The sequence below is a fragment of the Protopterus annectens genome, chromosome 6.part1 (genome assembly GCF_019279795.1).
Source record: "Protopterus annectens isolate FY-2018-M chromosome 6.part1, PAN1.0, whole genome shotgun sequence".
Classification (NCBI taxonomy): domain Eukaryota; kingdom Metazoa; phylum Chordata; order Ceratodontiformes; family Protopteridae; genus Protopterus; species Protopterus annectens.
Window position 1 is genome coordinate 378,594,689 of NC_056738.1, and position 20,625 is coordinate 378,615,313.

General features: G+C 41.9%; 1 protein-coding gene across 2 annotated transcripts in view; it reads right to left on the reverse strand.

Annotated features, from left to right (window-relative positions):
• Positions 1-20,625, reverse strand: part of PLCB3 (phospholipase C beta 3) — a 2,354,563-nt gene that overhangs the window by 99,064 nt on the left and 2,234,874 nt on the right. For both annotated transcript variants that reach the window (XM_044075790.1, XM_044075791.1), the window contains exon 29: positions 9,106-9,182. In XM_044075790.1, the coding sequence (XP_043931725.1) occupies positions 9,106-9,182 (77 nt within the window). The remainder of the gene's footprint in view (positions 1-9,105; positions 9,183-20,625) is intronic.

The following is a 20,625-nucleotide window of genomic DNA, read 5'->3' on the forward strand; positions in this document are numbered from 1 at the left end:
TGGTGTTGAAAGCCTTGGTGAGATCTAGATAGGCTGTGTGTACCACCTTACCCTCATCTACAGCTTTGGTGACCGCTTCAAAGAAGTCTATCAGGTTTAGGAGACATGATCTACCTTTTACAAACCCGAACTGGGTAGGGTCCAGAGTTTGGAGATTACCAATGTCATTGTTTATAAGTTCCATGATGATACGCTCCATAGCCTTGCAGACCAGGCTTGTCAGGCTAATGGGGCGGTTGTTCCCGGGGTCCGTGGTGGCTCCCCCTTCATGGAGTGGGATAACTGTTGCTGTGCGCCATTCAGTGGACACAAAGCCTGAGGTGAGGCTATGATTGAACATGGTACTTAGGTGGGGTGCCAGTTCGTTCTGTAGTTCATGAAGAACGCAGCCTGGGATGTTGTCAGGTCCCATGGATGCCGTGTTCTTGGCTTTGGAGAGTGTGTTTTTTATCTGTGCAGCCATGATTACAGGTACTTTGCATTCTTCCGGTATAGAGATGGGCCCTTTAGGGGATGAGAGAGGGGTAAAGTTAGCACTGAACCTATATGCCAGGATGTTGGCAATATCAGTTGGTTCTGTATATTAAGTGCCACTGTGCTGCAACTCAGAGCAGATCTTGAGTGTTGCCATTGAGATTCTTGACATAGCTATAGAATGCTTTGTGCTTGTCTTTACAATCAGTGGCAATTTTGTTTTCGTAACTAGCTTTGGAGGATTTTATGAGGAATCTCGGCTTCTTACTGAGGCTGACCACGGAGTTTCTCCAATCATGGGATTTTACTCTTTTTTGCAACAGTTTCTTTCTTCTGTTGTAGAGTTTGTTTATAGCAGGGGACCACCAGATTGGCTTTCTTTTTTTGGAGGATAGCATCTTGGTTCTGTTAGGGATTGCATGATCCATGCACTCGTGTAAGTGCTTATAAAGTGCAATTAGGTTCATAGGTTCATATGTTTATACTAGGCTATCTGCCCTAAGGCATTTATAAGCCTAGCCCAAAGTTTTGTGGCTTACGCCACCCCTTATATGAAAAAATACTGTGCCCATTAGTTTGTTGTGCCTCTGTCCAGCAGTGACACAGAGATGATTCCCGGGGTAAACCTATGATCTCCCATCCACAGGTCAAGATTTCTCTTGAACAGAGCCAGCGAGGTGCTCTGCCTCACATGGACTGGGATTTTATTCCACAGCATAGGGAGTCTCTGAGTGATAAATCTATCCCTCCAGCACGTCCTATTTATATCTGTGCTAAGGTTTAAGTCGCTTGCTCTAGTGGTTTTGGTGGATTTCGATTTTTTGAGGTGGAGCATGTCCATTAATTCCGGGTTGGACATGGCCTTGTATGTCAGGCACATGTCACCTCTGAGCAGACGGTATGCGACTGAATAGAGCTGGAGTTTCTTCAATCTGGCAGCATATGACAGATTTTGGAGTCCCTTTATCCTTTTGGTGAGGAACTTTTGGGGTCTCTCCAATTGCTGCAGATGTCGGGTGAGATACATCCCGAATGGGGCATTGTACTCTATCATTGGTCTGAGAAGTGAAGAGTACAGGGGAACAATGACCTCACTAGATCTGGATGTGAATCCCTTCATGATCAGGTGGGCAATGTAGAAGGTCTTTCTAACCACTTTAGCAACGTGAGTGTCAAAAGAAAGGCCACTGTCAACCTGGGTCCCCAGGTCCCTGATAACCTCTTCTGTGCTTAGTGGATTGCCACCTATATGGTAGCTTGGGGTTACCTTGTTTTTCCCGAAGGGTATGACTATACATTTTTTGGCGTTTAACTTCAGGCCATGGCTCTGGCACCAGCTATCTGTTTCCGTGAGTCCCTTCTGAAGGATATCCGTGTCCGATGCACTTTCCACTATGGCGCCCAGTTTGCAGTCGTCTGCAAACTTTGTCAGCAAAAGTCCCCCCATGTTGGCCTGTACTTCTGAGAAGTAGATGCCGAACAATCAGGGGCCAAGGACCGAGCCCTGTGGGACACCACTTGTGACCAGCTTGGAGTCTGACATAGCGCCAGCAACTCTAAGCCTGTGGGTTCTGTCCTTAAGCCAGTTTGCAACCCATCTTGTGACATATGGGTTTACATTTAAGCTGGTAAGTTTTTCTACAATACCCGAGTGGGGTATTGTGTCGAAAGCCTTTGCAAGGTCAAGGTAGGCTGTATGGACTGCCTTTCCCTCATCAATGGCCTTGGTGACTGTTTCGAAGAAGTCGACCAAGTACAAAAGGCATGATCTGCCCTTGACGAAGCCAAACTGGGTCGGGTCCAATGTCTGCAAGTCCCCTATATCTTTGTTTATGAGCTCCATTACGATCCTCTCCATAGCTTTGCAGACTAGACTTGTTAAGCTTATGGGGCGGTAATTACCAGGGTCCGTAGAGGCACCGCCTTTGTGGAGTGGGACCACAGTTGCCGTACGCCACTCCTTGGGCACGTATCCTGTGGTAAGGCTGAGATTAAACAGCTGCCTTATGTGCGGGTTTAATTCCTCATTTAGGCCGTGTAGCACACAGCCGGGGACACCATCCGGTCCCATTGATGCTGTGTTTTTAGCTTTAGAGAGAGCAGCTTTCACCTGCGCATTTGAGATGTCTGGGAGGCTACACTCCGCTGGGACAGTTATCTCTCCTTTAGGGGGGGGAGAGGGGGGTGAAGTTTGCACTGAACCTGTCTGCCAGTATGTTGGCAATGTCTGTGGGTTCAGTGATTTTTGTATCGTTTTGGACTAATTCTGAGCATATCTGGGAGTTTCCACCCAGGTTCCTAACATAGCTGAAAAAGGCCTTATGATTGTCCTTTGAATCCATGGCAATTTTTCTCTCAAAATTGGCCTTAGTTGATTTTATTAGTGCTCGTATTTTTTTACTAATAATGATCAGGGGTGACTTCCCTTTTATGGATTTTGTTCTATCATGTAATAGCTTTCTCCTCTTATTGTAAAGTTTGTTAATGGCTGGGGTCCAACAGACTGGACGTTTGCCCTTTGTGGAAAGAGTTTTGGTTTTATTTGGGATTGCCTGATCCATGCAGTCCTGGAGGTGTTCATAGAAGGCATTTGTAAGGGCTTCTGCAGCTTGGGTTGTGGTTTCCACTGGCTCAGGGGCCTTGAAGGATACCACACCAGTCTTGAGTAGTGTGAAGTTTGCTTTAGAGAAGTTCTTCACTGGGGTCTTTTTTGTTTGGGGTGGGGGCGAGATGTGGATTTCCAGTGAGATAAGTTTGTGATCTGATCTCACCAATGAGGGATATACTTCCGGTGTGGAGCATTTTGTCCCCATGTTTGTGATGATGAGATCTAGTATATTTTCTCCTCTTGTGGGAACGGTGACTAGTTGTTCCATGGCATTTGAATTTATGAACTCCAGGAACCTTTGGGCTAGAAAGTTGGGGCTCGAGTAATGTTCCCAGTCTATATTCGGGTAGTTGAAGTCACCCAATATAATGGTGTTTGGAGATACATTTATACCCTCCAGTGTCTTCAGGAAGGCTGTGTGGGGTTCCTGAGTTTGAGAGGGTGGCCTGTAGCATGCTACAAATTGTAGAGCAGTTTTGCCTATGGTTAATTGCACCTGGATGGTTTCCGATGCTTCGTGCGTTGCCACCAACCTGGAGGTTTGGGTATCCTTGATGAATATGGATACACCCCCTCCTTTTCTGGTGTGGTCCGGGATTTGGGGCCGGAACGCATGATATGAGGTAAAACCTGATAGTGCCGGGGTGCTCTCAGGAGCCTTGAACCAGGTTTCAGTCACAGCACAGACATCGATGTTCTCCATACTGAGAAGGGCCTCGAGAGCGTGCATTTTGAGATTTAGACTTCTGGCATTGAGCAGCATTACCCTTAGTTTCTTCCCATTTTTGTTTTCTAGGGTGGTAGGTTTAGAATTTGAGCCTTGCCTAAAAAGGCACTATGGGGTGGCAAGAGCCTTAGCCAATATCCGGAATCCCAGGGGTGACAGGTGCAAGCCGTCCCTTGCGAAGCAGCGTGGCTTGTCAAGCATGTCATCCCAGGCAGACAGACACTGGATCCCCTTTGAATGACACCAGAAATTAAGCCAATTGTTAAAGCTGATCATCTTGTCTCTATGTTGTGGCATCATTCTTGGTGAAGGAAGGATACTGCTCAGGGTCAGGGTCATACCTGCCTGGGCTACATAAATCAGAGAGCTCCTCTATGTCTCTTTTCATGTAGTCCACACCAGCATGGACAATGACGGTGTCATATTTGTACTTGCTGTGGAGTGACCCGAGTGCTTGTGTTATGTGGCAGATTCTAGTGCCCGATAGGCAGCTTACTGTGACTCTCTCCTTGTTCAGCCTGGTGAGTGGGACGTCAGTGTGTCTGACTATGGAGTCACCTATGACAAGTATGTTTGGTGTTGTATTTGGCCTTAAGGGCTGTGACTGCTTTGCACACTGATTTTGTGGTTTATGTGTTGCCTGTGGTGTGTCATGAGGTGGCAGTTGCTTGGATGTCTGCTTTGGAGGCCTCTGCTGTTTAGGTAAATTTTTGCTCAGAGCCTCCAAGTATGACTTTGTGTGTTTGTGTTTGATTCATTGTTGTGATAGCTTTATGTGAGACTGGTTTTGTGGTGTGTGTAGTTGCCTTCTCCTCCTGTCTGGTCTTGCCAGTCCTGAGTTGAGAGAGCTCAACCTCCAGTTTGGCTAAATAGCTGCATCTCTTGCAAGTATTTGTGTTATGTGGGAGGAGGAGAGGGTTGTCAGTGTACATGAGGCAATTGTAACATTGCCTCAATATTCCCAAATTCACCAACTGGACAGGAGAGTATGCCAGCATCTGGCCCTTCGACATGCTAGAGGAATTTCGAAGTTAGGGGTGTAACTGAATAAGAGAGGACTTCGTAAGGAAGTGGGTACTCCTGGGGGGGGGGGTTGCTAGTGAGGGACTTTGTATAATACAGAAGTGCTAAACCTGAAAAGAAGATGCTTTTAAGACAAGTAAAAGCTTTTAGGAACAAGTGCTGCGCTTTTTAGTTAAGGGATATACTGTTTAGATTACTAGTAGAGCAGTTCTAAGGGAAAAAATGAACAACAGACTTTATAGAGCCAGAAAAAGTTTAACCTTGTTAAACCGGCGCTGCCCGATGCTGCTCTAGTGGCAACTCCGCGCTAAAGCACTCTAAAGCGTGCTTGATAGCAGGGGCTGGAAAGAGCCAGGAATTGACCCAAAACAGCCAATAAAACTACAGTTTCAAGTCAGTAACCACTCCCACGGGGGGCAGGGAAGCAGCTCAATGTTTATCACTGCCACTGATCAACAGAGAGACTTTCCTTTAGCCCAAGCAAAAATGGCCTCACAGAAACTTACAAAACAGTTCAAGAACAGCAAGCCTGTAATTTGAACTTTTTTAAATCTCAGAAAAGTGGGAAAAAAAGCAAAATTTTTTTTTTTGTTTTTTCAGAGATAGCAGAGGTTCACAAGTAATATCAAGTTATAACAGTGCAGTAAATGACCCCACACAAGAGTGCTAGGTCAAAGACAGAAAATATGCAAGTTTTGAGAAAAAAAGATTTTAAAATTAAGTGCAAACAGGAAATTCAGTATACAGCTTTTGGTTGTGCTCTAAATACAGCTACTAATGCAGAAATCAAGTTTAACAAGCCAGAAAATGCTCAAACTAGGCAGCTATGCAGAAAAACTTATCAAATAAACAGAGGAAAAATACTTAAAATCTCAAAAGTGGCTCCTTTCTTCTCTCAGCATTTTCTCCTCTTGGTGGGTGCTTCACCAACAGCCAACAAGCCTGAAAATACGCCAAAACCACGAGGCAACTAGGTTTTAAGAGAGGAAGATGAAGGAGTTTTATTTTGGCCAATAAAACTACAGTTTCAAATCAGTAACCACTCCCATTTCAGCAGTCGTTATCTCTACTGTCCATTAGCATGGGTGTCATGAAGTTTGCCACTTCTGTCTAAGAAGCGTGAGGTTGGCTTTGGAGAAATTTTTTACGGTGGTTTCCCTAATGGGGGTGGGGCTGGGATGTGGATGTCTAGGGTGATTTGCTTGTGGTTGATCTAACCAATGAGGAATTGACCTCTGATGTGGAACACCAGTTGCCCATGTTGGTGATGACCAGGTCTAGGATATTGGTGCCCCTGGTGGCGGTGTGGATAAGTTGATCAAAGGCATTGGAATATATGAATTCCAGAAAACATTGAGCACAAGAGTTGGTACATGAGTAGTTTTCCCAGTTAATGGTGGGGTAGTTGAAATCGCCCATTATTAGGGTGTTAGGCTGTACCCTAATATTTTCCAGTGCATCAAGAAATGAGGAGTGGGAATCCTGGGGCATAGTGGGGGATCTATAGCAAGCTACAATTTGCATTGCGGTCTTGCCCAGAGTTAGTTGCACTTGGATAATCTCAGATGCATTATGCTGAGCAACTAGCCTGGAGGTGTGGATATCCTTAATGAATATGGACACGCCTCCGCCTTTAGTGCTTCGGTCCAAATTAGGTGGCCGAAAGGTGTGGTATGAATTATTGCCTGGTAATGCAGGGCTGCTCTCTGAAGCCTTGAACCAGGTCTCTGTCACTGCACAGATGTCGATGTTCTCCATTTTAAAGAGTGCCTCGAAAGAGTGCATTTTGAGGTTTAGACTACTAGCATTGAGTAGCATTACCCTCAGATTTTGCTTGCTTGTACCTGTTACGGTGGTGAATTTGCCATTTGAATCTTGCCTAAAAAAGGCACTATAGGGGTGGCAAGAGCCTTAACCAGTATCCGGAATCCCAAGGTTGACAGGTGCAGGCCTTGGAAGACTTAGACATTTATTCAGTCACAGAGACACCTGGTTCAAAGCTGTGGAGAGCACCCCAACCACACCGAGGTATGCCTCCAACCACAAGTTCAGATCACAAACTGTAAAGGAGGCGGTGTATCGATATTCATTAAAGATAAATACACCTCCAGACTGGTTAAATAAATGTTATGTCTTACCATAACTTGGCATCTGTGTTGTCTTCCTTCATTCATCCTCATGACAGGGTCTTGGATCCGGCTCGGCCACTTTCCACAGACTTGGATCCAACTCTGAAGCTCCTCCCTCATACCCACAATACCCTGCATCCACCCGACTATCTCAGATCAAGTTTGCCAAATCCAGTCATGCCACACTCAAATACAAAGGACCAGCAGAAGAGGCTCCGACACAGGACAACAGTCCAGAGCTCATCCAGGTTCCTCAAGAAGAAAGGCAGAGGGATGGTTGGGTGGGAAAGTGAGGATGAATGAAGGAAGACAACATAGATGCCAAATTATGGTAAGACATAACTTTTCAATCTGATGTTGTCTTCCTTCATTCATCCTCATGACAGAGTCCCTAGATACGAGTACCTTGGGTGGCCCTCATGGAAGGACATGCTGAAGCACCAATGAGCCAAAGGAAGCCCTGCCCCTGGAAATAACATCCAACTTGAGACAGAAAGGTGTGATTATTAGACCATGTAGCTATCGCACAAACGTCATCAATAGAGGTCCTGGCACAGAAAGCTGACAAAGTAGCCATGGGTCTAGAGGTTTAGGTAACTGCAACCCTCTGGAAGTGTGTGTTGTGTGTGTGTGTGTGTGTGTGTATATATATATATATATATATTTATATATATATACATCTATATATCTACATATATATATATATATGGGTCTATGTCATAACATTAACACTCAAGGTTGAACTCGTATCAATAAAAACTCACAGCACTAAAAACTTTCTCCACAAGGAATATATCCTAGAAATGTGTCTGCAGATGGGCAAGCCCCTCCCTGCACCTCCCATGTGGGGGGCTTTGCCCCCCCACCCCCTTACTTATCTATAGTAACTCCATGGTCACACAACCATGAAGAAAAGAAAAACACCACACACAGTGAATCAGTGCTTAAGAGCAAATATGGACACCTACATATATAGGGGTACAATATGATGGTGACCATCGCAATTCACACACACTGTGCTACACTCACTTCCCTAACTCCTACTATACTAAAACATGACACCATCACATACATTATACACAATTCTATAAAGTTCTATACTTTTCAGTGTTATAAGTTTTTAGCAAGATGGCCTCAACCTTATAGGTTTCAGTGGTATGACAGGGACCCATATATATGTGTGTGTGCGTAGGTGTATATATTCATACATACACACACACATATATATATATATATATATATATATATATATATGGGTCTATGTTAAAACATCGAAAGTGCAGTTCATCGAACTGCACTTTCACGAACCCACTTTAGCGAAAGTGCATAACATCGAACATGCACTTTCGCTAAAGTAAACAAAACGAAATTAAAAAATACACAAAAAAAATTAAACACTACTATGCAGGGGGGCAAGCCCCCCTGCAACCCCCCCACACACACCGCCTACTTTAATATTCTAACCCCGAGATTGCACTATAGTGGGGAAAAGGGAATATTCCCTTATCCCCACTGTACCGCAATCTCCACAAAAGATTTGTTAGTTGTACATCAACAAAATATGTTGATGTACAACTAACAAAACATGCAAACTGCATGTTTTTTTGTTTTTTACTTTTAGTGAAAGTGCATATTCAAAGTTATGCACTGTCACTAAAGTCAGTTCGTCAAAGTGCAGTTTGATTAACTGTACTTTCGACGTTCTGACAAGTACCCTTATATATATATATATATATATATATATATATAAATATATAAATATATATACATATAGATATAGACAGGTACATACATACACAAAAACACACCATCCATTAGTACTAACCATTTTTGGCCATTAGGACAAAGGCAAAATAATGATCCTGAAATACACACATATGGTGCTGATAAAACAACCTTTTCAGCATGTTTTAACCTTTACGCATGCCCTCACACCCTTTGTCAAGTGCCTCTCTCCTGATACATATATGTATATGTATCAGGAGAGGTGTATATGACCACTGCAGCATAAGGGAGACAATACTGTTGAAAACTGCCCGCAAAATAACTTCACAATTAGGTGACACTGGCTAACTCAGAGAAAATAGAAAATTCAAACTTGAGGAACCGTCTGTCATCTATCAAAAATAGTTAAATGATCTTACTTTTCACTCTGTTCTTTTAGCTTCTTCAGCTGAACTGCATGACATTCTGCAGCAACATCCTTCAGTTTTTGCAGGATCTGCATGAAAAATGTATCGAGACAATAAATACGAAGTTTTCATAAACTTCTAAATAGATCAGTTAAAAATGCAACTACCACGCTCCTCCTTTTAACACATTACAGCCAACTCCAGCAAAACATAAAAAAAAAATCACATTGTTCATACATTTACTTTATGCGCCATACAATTTAAAGCTTGTTTTCCAACACTGCTTATTTAAAATATTAATACTGTTAGATTATTCTACTTTATCCAACTGAAATTCTTACTACCAGTGTAAAGTGCAACTGTTCAAGGCTTCCTGACACTCTGCAGTGAAACAGGTAATTACTGAAATCACACCTACAAAGTCAAAATTTTTAAGCCAGATTCATAAAGGTTATGTGTATACTTGCTGTAACCTCAGTGAACAGACAGCACAATTTATTTATTTACATTTGTTGTCGGGTAATGTCCAACTGGGCAGAAAGCCTTTTTTCATCGGAGACCCGGCGAGATAAGCTCCAAAAGAAAAATATAAAAGATTAAATAAAATATTATAATGATTTACATCATATAAATAAATTAATAATAATAACAATAATAAAGTTAACGCAGTAAGTAAGATGCAATAAGTTAAACAAGCTAAATACAGCAACAAGAAAAATACAAAATACAAGGTTACAAAAAACCTAGTTAAATAAGAAAGTAACCTATAACTGTGCAGTGAAATACATATGAAAGGATGAAGGAATATAGCAAGTGTAATACTAGCCACAGCAAAGCCAGAAAAAGAAAAAAATCAAAACTTGGGAGTGAATTAAAGATCGTTAGTGACAGACAAAAGAAAAATAAAATAGAGAGTTTGAAGTAGTTGAGAAGTAAGGACACTAGTCAGGATTAGTGCATGGACAAATCCAATGGTTGGTGAAGTATTGTCTGAGGCTATGCTTGAAAAAGGTGGTGTTTTTAAGTTTGATCAAATGCTGAGGCAATTAGTTCCAAAATCTGGAAATTTTGTTAAAATAGTCATCTAAAGTGTTAGTAGACTTAGTAATGTTTAATAGAAGTGTATCAGAGGAACGAAGGTCTCTAAGGTTAGTATTAGATTGAAGTAAGTCTTTTAGAGCTGGACAGGAATCAGGATTATAAAAAAATACTATGGGCAAAGGAGAGCTGGATTAGTTGTAGCAAACTGGGTAGTTCAAGCCAGGTGAGCTTTTTTAGTGCAAAGCAATGGTGCTCGAATGCTATTTAGTCGATCCGATATTGTTGAAATGGCAAAATAGCGAAGTCATGGAACATCAAATTTTTTCCCAGGAAAACAATTTGGTGGACCGTCTTTGGGACTTTGCCATTTCCTCCACTATGGTGAGATCTTGGAGTTGGTATATTTAAGTAGGGGGTGTGTCTGGGGGCACAGCCCTCCACATGTGGGGGTGTGGGGAGGGGGGTGAAGCCCCCCACTTAAATTTGTGTTTACATTTATTTATTTATTTATTTATTTTTTACGGAGCAGCAATTTTTTTCCCTGGTAAGTTAAAGATTTGTGATGAAAAAAAAAAACAAAAAAATAAGGACTTGGGTGGTACATCTCCAATAATTTTATTGCAGTGAAGGTTTAGTGCTTTTGTCAAACACAATTGACTTCTTCAGACGTGTTTGACGAAAGCGCTAAACGTTGTTCATTTCATTAAAATTATTGGAGACGTACCACCCAAGTGCTTATTTTTTTTGTTTTTTTGTCTAGATTTTTAAGCACTTACACCACTTTTTGGTTCAAAGATTTGTGATGAGTACAAGAGAGTGGACAGAAGAAATGATCTGGATGAAGCTAGTCTAGAGGTATCTGTGAGACAGGATTTGGTCCTATAGAGTTGACCTAATTTTATATGAACTTTTTTTAAAGTTATTGCTATACGTTTGTCAAATTTTAGTTGATTGTCTAGTGCGACTCCAAGAACTTTGGTGTTATCTACTGGTTCAATAGGAGTTTGGTTTAAAGAATAGATAGTAAATGAAGTGTACCTAGATGCTGACCTATTTTTGGAGAATATCATGAGTTTAGTTTTTTTAGGATTAAGAATAAGGTCATTATCAGCCAGGAATGTTTCAATGTCATGCAGTGCTTTTTGTGTTTTTACTTGGAGTTTAAGGTAGGTAAGAGTTGAGCAGATGAGGGAGGTGTCATCTGCATATTGGATAATGGTAGCAGACAGGTAGAGGTGTGCAGTGTGTTAGTAAAAATGGAGAAAAGAAGGGGGCCTAAAATAGAGCCTTGAGGTACACCTACTGAAGTAGGGAGGAGAGGGGAGGGGAGATGTTAGTAGCCCATTTAGTAGCTTGTTGTCTGTTGGAGAGGTAACTATGAAACCAGTGAAGGGATGTGGAACTAAGGTTATATACAAGCATTCTGGCAGGGCTATTCCTGAATTCAGAAAGTGTGCATACAGTTTACCACTCATCTCTCTCAACTTTCCAGATTTCTGCTTCATACGTTTGGGTCTATTCTTCATAAAATTTGCAGTTTTCTAGCAAATCTCTGAGGATTGACATCACTATATAATGACATACATTTGAGTTACAGACTGCATAACCCTCAGAATATGGATGCCTACACAAAACCTGTTATTCCAGCAACTTTCAAAGTTTATAAGAATATTTAAAATATGTGCCTATTTTGGGCCCTCCCCCATTATATTAGGCTTTGTCCAGATTTCTTGTCCAAATAGGTTAAGAGGCATGGTACCACTTTGTGGCAACCTTTATGAATCCAGCCTACAGTCACGAATCCTTCTAAAATGATAATATTTTCACGTGAACATGACATTCATGTTTTAATACTTCTGTGAGTACCTTAAACATTTTATTTTTAAAAGTAGTTCTTGTTGGCTGCTTATCTTCTGCCTTGCAGACCATGCTTTACGTTTACTGTTACTCCTTAAAACTGAATTAAAATTTACATTATCTAGTCCTATCACTTCAAAAGCAGAGGGCTAGCTGATTCATTTAGATCCAACTTTGGCAAGTTTTTATCAAAGTTTATTTCAGATTCCTCATCAAATATCTAAACTGTTTCATCATTTTCCGACAGTAAACCTCAAAATTACTAATACTCACTTGTTTAACAATTAGATCCACAATATATTTGAAGTGGATGTTGTTATAAACAAAATTTGAATCAATCTCTTATCTTACAATACCTTGCAAAGTCTTCTCTCCATTTCTATTTAATTGTGTGAACAATGCCTCCACAAACAAGCTAAAACGCAGTTGTTAGCAAGCCTCATCTTTGCTCTACTGTGCCTTTTAATACTATTATCTTTCTCTCATGCATTTTCATGCTTCCCTACACTTTGCTTTTAGGAAATGTCGGAGGTCACTATGCTACCCTCTAAAATTACTCATGGTATACAGTGCAGAAAGCAGTTAAGGAGTCTACATGCCATTTCCTCCCAAGCTTTTCAGATCATCTTGTGGCCAGCACTTTTGTCCTCCATATAGCAAGTCTTTGCTTAACTCCAAGGGACTCTGCCTGTTCATATGAATCTGGAGCGCCCTATTTCTGGCAATGAATACAATAACTTTATACAAGGATTAATCTTCAGTGTTGTTCCTGCACATTTAGTTGAGCTCTGTAGGAAAACAAAGGGAAGCATGCATAAACACTGCTTTCCAGGAGGCAGAATATGTTTTAGAAAAGCCAGATCCTATACCTTGCCTACAAAATTAGACCTTGAGAACAATGACATTCACGATGCTGGTAGAATTATTTTAGCAGATCATAGTCTAGGAAGAGGTCTTTAACAGCTACACACAGCATCAGCAGCACAGCTGGTTCAACCAGTGCCCTGGGCTGGTACTATGAACCAGTGCCCCACCGCTTCAGCTATTCAAGTGAAGAGCAAAAAAAAAAATTATATTGTAATAACCGATTGGCTTTTTACAGTTAGATCTACATTCCCAACCTCTTCCCATCCAGTGAATCAGATATTCATTCTACTGGCACACCAACCAGTTGAGAAGATGCACAACATGCCCCCCCAACTTAACTGCTTTCATTTACATTTTAGCAAATTGTTTACACCCTACCTGCATGGAACACTACAGCACTCATACTTTAGTTAAAAAAAACTCTCCCTTTTAAACTGTAGCAAACTGCTTACTGCAAATGTAGCCAACATTTGCTACAGTTTATACCCTGCCTACACAGAATGATACAGCTATCAGGTTTTTGATAAAAAAGAGTTTAACTTTTAAGCTCTAGCAAACTGATTGCTAAAATGAAGCAAACAATTGCTACAGTTTAGACCACACAGGGAGCACTACAGCACTCAGGTTTGGCCACAAATGCAATAAAGGCTTACTGCATTAAAGAATGATCGGGAACGGCTGATTGCAACCCCAAACACTTGCTCCTGGGTCAGTTGCCCATCTCATTTTGCTCTAGCTATGCTACTGCAGAAGATTTCTAAACTCAGTGTTTTCTACCTTCGTGACAGCATTACAGAGTATGCTAAAGGGCTATGGAGCCCTGGTGACATGACAGAGGATAGATGTGTGCTGCTACTTGTGCCAATAACTAAAATACCTCTCTGCAAACAGCAAGAGTTGAAAATACGCTTTACTTTCAAACTTTAGAACAGTAAGGAAGGGAGGATCTGTAAAGCAATGAAGACAGTCAGAACTCTACATTTCAGTAGCTCCACTGCCTCCTTACAAAAAATAAAAACCATGTCCCACACCCCACCTTTTTTTCTACAGTACTCTACTTCCAAACTTTATGAGTGGCAGGAAGATGTGTTTGCCCATGAGAGCAGCTCAGACATCTGGGACATGTATGGGCCGTCTTTAATAACAACTTTCCATCACAGACTAGAAACATTTGTGGTAAATGACAGAGCAGCTTAGATTGCTAAAGGACAACATGCCTCTCAACAGCTTCTAGAAAAAAGAACCCCAATTCACTCTTGAGAGGAAGTACAGCAGAGAGTTGATTATCCAAATTAACTGGGACCAACGGTAGTTTGGATAATCAAACTATTCAAATAATCAAACATGCATTGAACTGGAAAAATACTTCTAAAATCTTGTTTTTTCTTCACTCAGGGAATACACTTTCAACCATTCAGCAAGTCCCGTGGACAATAAAGAATATTTTTCACACACAAGCAGGCTACAATTTCAAAAAACATGTACAAGCTAATAGAATAATGCAGATGAGACAGAAAGGATTGAACACAATATTACATATTCAGACTATGATTTCTCCTACACAAAAACTTTGAAAGACTGGTTTCGGATAACTGACTTCAGATAATTGACTCTCTTCTGTATAACATGAACGTATTGCAAAGTATCACGTTTGCCTCTCTTCACTGAAACTGAAGTGTTTATTGGGTGACACTGTAATAGCATTGGTATGGTGACTGTTCTTAAGTAGCAGAGTCTTGAAATGCTTCTTTGACCTCCATACTGTATCTGACACTAAAATCAAATAGACTCAAAAAGAACATTGCCTAAGTGCTTTCAGAAATACACCAATCTCAAACGTCCCAGATAAGGGCTTGGTAAGATGACCATGACTCCCACACAGTCAAAGTGGGGTAAACTGTGCAGAAGACTGTGACTAAAATGAAATACCATCAGCAAGGTGTTGAGCAACAAGAACATACAGATCCCACCCTGAAGAGTAACTGCTAGTGCTTAAACATCTGGTAAAGATGTGTGACACTGACAATAAACTAAAAAATACCATAATAATAATAAATGTTTACTGTTGCAGTGACTCTTACCACTTGAAAGTTTACCACTAGGTGTCCTGACATCTGGCTAGTTGGCTTCTAGAGCTCAGGATGCTTTTCTCTTGGCATAATGTACATGCAGCTTTAAGGCACTTGGGTAGTATAAACTGGGCATCCACAGCCATTCTTTCAGAGATTTCTTGTTCAAGAAATAATTCCTAGTGCCCTAGGAGTGTAACTACTGGCAAAGGAAACCATATTAAGGTAGCTAAATGGATATAAAAGTATAATGCAACTACTTAGGAGACAGAAGGAAATCACACAAGAAGACAACTATTGGTGGGTAGTAAAAATACCCTAAAGCCACTACCCAGACCTTACCAGACCCATGGCCTTACAGCTAAGGGTGTGTGCGTGCGTGTGTGTGTGTGTGGGGGGGGGGGGACTGAAAGGTTTGGTTACCCCACCCCCAACTCGAAATGCAGATGAGACAGAAAGGACTGAACACAAGATTGTGGGATGGATGTAGTCCTGCAACTGTGACTGTTGCAGTAATTTGTATAAGGCCGATTCCCAAAGCTCTGAGAGGACAGAGTAGTTGTCTGAAAGCTGCGGGTGGAGTGCAAGCCATTTTTAGACGGTAAAGCCTGCCCTAGCCCTGGAGTGAATGCCTAGTATGGAATGCTTCCAGAAGATGTGAAGTGATGTCTAGATGGCTGCTTCCATAACGGTACAAGTACAAACTCCCATTAGGAATACCATGGCAGTAGCAGTGCTCCTGGTACTATGAGTACTGACTGGGCCTACCAAAGGTTTACCTTCAGAAGCTTTGTGAAAGTGAATACACACAGTGAGCAAAATGGGTTGCTTGGAAACAGGTTCATCTTTTTTTGGAAATGAAGATGGATAACTAGTTATTTTTTCTTACCTCTCTAGTTGCGTGTAGGAAATAAATTGTCTGGGTGCATCTAGGGTGAATAAGATTTTTTTCAGCCTTAGTCTGAGGCTTTGAGTAAAACACTGAAGTTGCATGCTCTTTTGGCATAAAGGAAGAGCTGATCATCAGTCTCACCCTGCCTACATTCTCTATGAAAAATCAGGAATCATTCTATGCAGATCAGGACTTGCAAATAAGATACACCCTAGTTGAGATGAGGGCCACAAGAACAGCTGTTTTCTAAGTTAAGTACTTAATAGGGCTGAAAGGGGACCAATACAGCTGGTTCAAAAGGGGATGCGTTAACATTTTACAGGACATACTTCAAGTCCCGTGGAAAGGCAGCCCTCTCCCTGGGTGGTCTCAGATGCAAAACCTCTTTCAGAAACTGTTTCACTGGTCTTAAATTTACTAAGGGTGAGTCCAGTGATAGACAGAATGACATGATCAAGTGGTATACTTCAACAGATATGCAAGCCAAGCCTGAAACATTGAGCTGACTGAGATACTGTAACATCAACAGCATTGTTGCTACTTTTGTGTCCTGCCTTGTTTCCTGGCACCAGCTGGAAAACTTCTTCCATTCAGATTTGCAGGTTTCCTTGTAGTTGGTTTCCTAGCTTCCTTAATGTTGAGTATATGCTTTGAATTACAGGTGCCTTAAAAGCATCACGAAATTATCCAAGTGTCAACTGAAGTGTCATCAGGTTGGGGTGCTGAGTGAGAAGGTCCTCCAAAGTTTGCAGTACCTGAAATTTCTCCCTCAGACATTTTCATGATCTAGGAGAACCAGTGCTGCCCAGGCCAGATAGATGCTGTTAGTATCATCTTGCCAATCTCATTCCTTATTTTCTGGATCACCCTAGGGAGCAAAGGGAGAGGAAAAGCATGTAAAACACATATGTGCAGTCTATGGAGAACACATCTACTGCTAAAGCTTCTTTGCAAGGAGCTCTTGACCAAACTGTTTCAGATGCTAGTTTCATCAGATTTCAAAAAGGTCTATTTGAAAGACATCCAACATGTGCAGTAGAGGTAGGAAGACATCCCTGTGCAACATACACTAATGTGGATCTGTTTGCAATCTGTTCCGTTGATCTTCTACAGTATTGTCCTGATTCAGTATGTAGACTATCTTAAGAGTCATTTTGCATTGTACAGTCAAGGTCAGTCATGGCTAGCCTGAACAAGATATAGTATCTTGTCCCCCATCTGTGTTGACATGTTTATCTGTCATTACCTGCAAAGACACCCTCTTTTCCAAACCTGTTTGAAAGCTTTCAGGCATTAAATCAAGGCCAGCATCTCTTTTACATGTACATACTTTTTCTTTTGGGAATAATCTCATCCCTATACCATGTCTGAAGCATCTGTTGTAGGAAATTGCTTTTTTCCTGGGAGAACCCCCCCCCCCCACACACTAACTCTAAACTGCTATCTAGCCCAACCAACTAACTCTAAACTGCTGTCTAGCCCAACCTTCCAGTTAATCGGCTATACAGGTGAGGACTTGAATCAGTTTTTCCAATGACTGTATATACTGGGTCCAAGCAGACCTCAGACATCAGTGAAGCTTTCATATGCACAATCAGCTCTGTGGATGCCATGAACGCCAGTAACCTAAGGTACTCCCTTCACTGTGGTTTGTTTCTGCTCTGCAAAATGGAAGCAATAAACCTGCACACTCTGCAAATTGTCTTGGGGAAAGAATGCTCTGTATATGCTGGTGTCTAACAGGCATCCTAAAAAGATCACTCATTGGGGAGACAATCAGCAGGATTAGGATAAACTCATGTGGAAAAAGCCCATGGTCATGTTCAGGGTCTTGCTTATTTCCCCCTACTGGTGCATTTGAACTAGGCAGTTATTTGGCTAATAAGGCAATCAGTGGAGCAAGACATTATGTTAAAAGCCTGACTACAGTGGCTAAACCACAGAGCAAAAAAAATAAACTGATCATGACACCATCTAAGAAGAATCTGAGATAATGCAGCAGATCCCAGTGGACAGAGTCATGGTAATAAGCATCTTGTTATGTCTAGGGTGACCCTCGATGCATTTGGGAACAGGAGGGAGAGCAGTGTTAGCATCCTGAATTTGGGTGCAATCAGGAAGTTGCTTAATTTGGACACTTCAAGCATGGGCCTCCATATCCCCTTTCTCTTAGAACTAGAAAGAGCCTGCAGTAAAACTCTAGCTTGATTTTGAAGGGACACCCTTTGTATAACTCATTTTCCTAAGAGACCCAAAAATACTGGAGTAAATCATGTGTTCTTTGTTGTGAAAAACTGGAGGAACTCCTGTCTTCGTTGATGTCTTCACCCATTGCCATCTGTATCCTTCAACAATCTGCAGTTCATATTTGTCCTTTGTTGGGGACTCTTGGATTGAAAGGTCTACAGCAATCCTGTCTGCTATCTTAGCACTGGAGAGGTAGAAGTTACAACTGGAGTAGGGGACTGGAAAAGGGGAGAGGGTAGTTAAGGCTGCTCCCCAGAGCTGTGTCTAAAGCCCCCTAAATTTTATTTTCCTGTTTGTGTGGTATTTTTTTTTCTTGAAATGGACTTGCTTATCTTTGCCTTGTTTACCCTGTCTTGCCTGTGATAAAAGGGGCCTGACGTAGAAGAGTAATTCTGTCATAATGGGGCAAGGGGGATGAAAAAGTTGTTTCACTCTTTACATAACTTAATGGTTTCCTTAATGTTAAGAACACTTCTGATATACTGAGCCAAATAGAAGGTTCTTATCAAGAGGGCCATTCTGAAGCTGTGCTTTGACATTACCTGTCAGGGTGTTATAGTCTCAGCTAGGCACACCTCCTAATCCACAGAGTCTGGTACTGTTACCCAGGATGATGCATTAACATCATCTTACCCACACTTAATGGAGTGTTACGCCACCTGACTGGCTACCTAAGTGAGCTCTAACAATCTGTCCATCAGGTTAGTATCAAACACCTCTCATATTTTCTCAAATAAGTTGTCTAAAAGAACTATATGAAACTTTGTCATATGTGCTGGCAGTTGATAGCTCTGAAAATCAGGGTAACAGTCATGTACATTCTCTTTCCAAACCTGCCTAGAGTTGTATTCTGTCACCTGGAAGAGAACTAAAACAGGAACCAGACACCAACACTAGATCCACCCCTGGGTTCCTATACAAGAATTTCTGGAACTCTTGTACCATACAGAACCCATCAGGTGGCTTACGGACAATAGGTTGGGAATCTAGTCCCTGACTAGCTACCAAAAAGGATTCATCCAGTATTCCTAGCACTGGAGGTATAGCATCTAGTTTGGGGACCTCCAGACCTAGTAGGTAAAAGTACCTATTTTGTGCCTCAATGGCCTACTTTTCCCATTTGAAGACGTTGTTAATTCTGGTAAGAGTTTCTCTGAACTGAAATGCAAAATGATGTGTCTGTATCAAATTTGAGAGGGGAAGGCATCTTTGGAGCACAGTCTAATTCTTTCACTGACTTTCCTGGGAAGTCTGCTTGAACGAGAGACTGATCCTGCTTCCTCTTGGAGAAGTGAACCCCATACACTAAAGGATCAGTACCTGCCCACAGGATAATAGCCAGGGAGAACTTGGTCAACATGGGAAGACTCACTGGGCACCTAAAAGTGGGCACTTATCTAGTGGCAGGAGACAGCAAGATGTGTTTTTTCTGGCTCCTTTTCAATGGGATATCCTTGCTGGAGTCCTGTTCTCTGCACAAAAAGGATGGACTTCCACATGCCTTTAAACCTCACTCTAACTAATAACCTGCAGGGGTGTCCCACTCCTTACCTCAGAAACAACAATCCAACCCTCATCTGCAAGTGCCTCGGGTTGGAGGTCCACATGAATACCCTCCTGCATACTGGTCTGGATGGAGTTGCAGAGTTCCACAGGCATGGCTGCCTTCAAAAGGACATTTCCAGCAGCCTGAAGAAAAGTAGATGCTTGGCCTTGGGGCCACAAAACCGCCTCAATGGGACTGGCACCCTCAGACTAACTGGATGGGAAACTGGAAATTCTTCCCTAGTTTGGCACCTATCTCTCTAATGGACACAGGTAACCTGTAAATGGTTCATCTCCTGGGCCCATGCTTACACTTATCAAGGGTATCAGGACTTGCCAGAGATTTGGGATGCATGGCTAGGCTTAAAAAGACCCTTGCGGTTGTTAGCCTAATAAACACCTATGAACCAAATACTGAACCAGAGTCTCTTGGTAACTCCCCCTCTGGAGAAATCAGGGCAGAGTACCTACTGGAGAAGTGAAAAGGTCACAGAATAGTCAACTCTATTGGAGAAATACCATTTCCTTCACAAACGAATTGAGAGACCACTTGTGAGGGAGTAAGATTGACCTGCTCAGTTTGTCTGCCAGCATGGCTGACTTCACGAGAAAATGCATTGCCAGCAGAAAGTTTCCAGAAGAGATCACTCATTGATGCACTCTCACTGCTTCTCAACATAAGGGGTAGTATCAGATTCCCTTTCTTTGATTATGTACCAAACCATTGACATACTGTCTGTCTAAATAGCAACCATCCCTAGAGAAAGGGCATCATAAAATGCCTGCAGCGCTATTAGTATCATAGCTAATAGGACTGCTCTCTTTTCTAGAACACTGATGTGAAGATTGGTCTCCAACTCTGACCATCTCTTGGATAGTTCTGCCTAAGTAATGCCTCCCTCACCCTAGTTGGGGGCATTTGTAGTCACTGTGGCCTTGGCTATAGATCTCCAGACATTTGTGATCTGAATTGGTGTGAGCAATGGTGGTGTTTTACCGACCATTTTACTGCAG